Raw genomic sequence first — 3340 nt, 5'->3', positions numbered from 1 at the left:
TGTTGGTGGTTGCTGTGATGTTGTTGTTGGTGGTTGCTGTGATGTTGTTGGTGGTGATGTTGTTGGTTTTGGTGATGTTGGTGGTTGTTGTGATGTTGATGGGGGTGGTGTGGGTGGTGGTGATGTTGGTGTTGGTGGTGATGTTGGTGTTGGTGGTGATGTTGGTGGTTGCTGTGATGTTGTTGTTGGTGGTTGTTGTGATGTTGGTGGTGGTGATGTTGTTGGTTTTGGTGATGTTGGTGGTTGTTGTGATGTTGATGGGGGTGGTGTGAGTGGTGGTGATGTTGTGGTGGTGATGTTGGTGGTTGTTGTGATGTTGGTGGGGGTGGTGATGTTGGTGGTGATGGTGATGTTGGTGGGGTGGTGTGAGTGGTGGTGATGGTGATGTTGGTGGTGTGGTGTGAGTGGTGGTGATGGTGATGGTGATGTTGGTGGGGTGGTGTGAGTGGTGGTGATGGTGATGTTGGTGGGGTGGTGTGAGTGGTGGTGATGGTGATGTTAGTGGGGGTGGTGATGCTGGTGGTGATGGTGATGCTGGTGGTGATGGTGATATTGGTGGGGTGGTGTGAGTGGTGGTGATGGTGATGTTGGTGGGGTGGTGTGAGTGGTGGTGATGGTGATGTTGATGGTGATGGTGATGGTGATGTTGGTGGGGTGGTGTGAGTGGTGGTGATGGTGATGTTGGTGGGGTGGTGTGAGTGGTGGTGATGGTGATGTTGATGGTGATGGTGATGGTGATGTTGGTGGGGTGGTGTGAGTGGTGGTGATGGTGATGTTGGTGGTGATGGTGATGTTGGTGGGGTGGTGTGAGTGGTGGTGATGGTGATGTTGGTGGTGATGGTGATGTTGGTGGGGTGGTGATGTTGGTGGTGATGGTGATGTTGGTGGGGTGGTGTGAGTGGTGGTGATGGTGATGTTGGTGGGGGTGGTGATGTTGGTGGTGATGGTGATGTTGGTGGGGTGGTGTGAGTGGTGGTGATGGTGATGTTGGTGGGGTGGTGTGAGTGGTGGTGATGGTGATGTTGGTGGTGATGGTGATGTTGGTGGGGTGGTGATGTTGGTGGTGATGGTGATGTTGGTGGGGTGGTGTGAGTGGTGGTGATGGTGATGTTGGTGGGGGTGGTGATGCTGGTGGTTGTTGTGTTATTGGTGGGGGTGTTGGGGACTAAAGGATTCACAGCATTTGCTCATCACCATTTTGACATCTGGTTGGTGGTTTTCTGGTCTCTCCCCAGCCTCCTGCCTGAGCCTGGTCATTGTTCTGGGAGTCGTCTCCTCCTCCTGATGATCCTCACTCATACACAGAATTCACATTAACTTTTCACGATTGTCCCTTTACTTTTCGAAGCTTGGCTCCTTGTCTCCCTCCTTCTCCTACATCAGCATTGGTGTTTGTGGCATCAACATCTCAGGAAACGTTTCTTGACCCTTCACTTGATTCTTGAAATACGTGATTCCTCCGTGTTACTCATGTCATGTAAATGCAGATGAAAAAAACATCAATGCATTATGCTGTGTACTCAATAGTGTGGTGATATTTGTTACCTGTTGGAGACCGTTTCTGGTTAGGGTTAAGCAGCAAATGATTTAGCTTAGTGTTAGGCTCTGTGTGTGTGTGTGTGTGTGTGTGTGTGTGCGTGCGTGCATGTGTGTGTGTACGTGCGCATGCTAAGACGATGATGATGTGTTTTGCGGTTAACTAAGCTTGACTTGTAGTTGTGTGTTACATCAACACAGTAACCTACAACGTAGTCCTCCCTCCTCCTCCCACGGCTCTTTTTGTGTGTCGTATTTAGTTCAGTAAATGAAAATTGTTCAACATTTATTGGCTCCGATCCAAACCATTTGTCACATTTCAGTTGCTCGTCATTGAAAGTTCATGGAGAAACTCAGTGCAGTGGAAGAAAAACACACCTGAAGGGTACAAATGAAGTGTCCAGCAGTATGTTTAAAACTACAAAAATATTTTGAGTCCAGCGGAAGATGTGCATGTGTTTGAACTAGCACCTTCAGCTGAAATCCCGCCTCCCTGCTTGGTCATTGGCCACGACTCCACGACCTGGAAATGAGTGCAGAGTCACTCTTCTGATTTCATGATTCACCTAGAAATCATGCAGAAGGTTCAAAACCTTTGAATTTGAGACATAACAAAGAGTCACTGATGAATGATAATTTGATTTTAAGAGTTAGAACAGAGTGTGTGTGTGTGTGTGTGTGTGTGTGTGAGTGTGTGTGTGTGTGTGTGTGTGTGTGTGTATGTGTGTATGTGTGTGTGTGTGTGCATCAAGGCTCCAGCTACAAGTCTAGGACTCCATAATTACACTTCCTCTGTCCTGCACCCTTCCCACCCTTAACTCCCCCTCAGTCCCTCCATCCACCGTCCCTCTCCACCTTTTAACTCTCTCCACATAGCCCTGACTCACCCCCCACCCTCCCTCCCTCCTCCTCCTCCTCTTCTCAGACAACTTTACCCCACCAGTTCCTTGCCGTGCGGGCCTGGAGAGGAATAAGGGAGCGTAAAGAGGAGCGAGAGGAGAGGCTTTGGTGAACCGAGTGGAGACAGACAGGGGAGAGGGACCATGGCTCCTCTCTCTGCTTTGCTGAAGACCTGGGTAATACTGCAGACCTTGTGCCTGGTTCTGGCCCAAGTGGTAAGTGGACAGGGGGGAGGCTGAGACCTGCTTGGCGTAGGTCCTTTATTTCTGGGGTTCAATGGGGATAAAGGCCCTCTGGAAATGCATTTGTGTATTTAAAGACATGGTGATGTGGTCTGGGTTGCTGTTTACTGGGGCTGCGGACGACACTGACGTGGGTTGTACGATGACAATGAGTCTGATGACAGGATTTTCTGCTGTGGACGCAATGATTCTGGATTATCTTGTTTGGATTACCATCTTTATCATGTGGAATCTTTTGTCTCCTCTGAACTTTTGACAGAGGACTTGCTGTGGTAGGATCACCTGGGTTACTTTTTTTTTGCCAAGAAGACTTTTATTTATGAAGAATAAAGAAAAACTTTTTTTTTTACAGGCAAAACTACTCCACCATGACAGACTGTGGACAAACACACACACACACACACACACACACACACACACACACACACACACACACACACACACACACTCACACACAAACTTTGTCCACTGAGTGTGAGAGCTTATTCAAACAGACGCCTACATGTTGGATTCTTTCACTCCTGAGGATTACAATGATTTTTCGATTCTTTTTTTTTTTCAATTCCACATATTTTTGGATCTCTGGATTAAGAAAGAACTTTTTCACAGTCTAACCTGATGAACTGTTTGATCCACTGAGATGAAATCCAAGATGGAGGGGG

General features: G+C 48.0%; 1 protein-coding gene across 1 annotated transcript in view; it reads left to right on the top strand.

Annotated features, from left to right (window-relative positions):
* Positions 1–2417: 2417 nt before the first annotated feature.
* The window catches only part of col9a2 (procollagen, type IX, alpha 2), a 17658-nt gene continuing 16735 nt past the window's right edge, over positions 2418–3340 (top strand). Inside the window, exon 1 of the mRNA XM_086193913.1 lies at positions 2418–2651. Within this exon, the coding sequence (XP_086050039.1) occupies positions 2580–2651 (72 nt within the window). The 5' untranslated portion in view covers positions 2418–2579. The remainder of the gene's footprint in view (positions 2652–3340) is intronic.

This window comes from Aulostomus chinensis, chromosome 22 (assembly GCF_037954235.1).
Source record: "Aulostomus chinensis isolate RoL2024-O1b breed Wild chromosome 22, RoL_Achi_v1.0, whole genome shotgun sequence".
Classification (NCBI taxonomy): Eukaryota; Metazoa; Chordata; class Actinopteri; order Syngnathiformes; family Aulostomidae; genus Aulostomus; species Aulostomus chinensis.
This window is presented reverse-complemented; position numbering and strand designations above follow the sequence as displayed.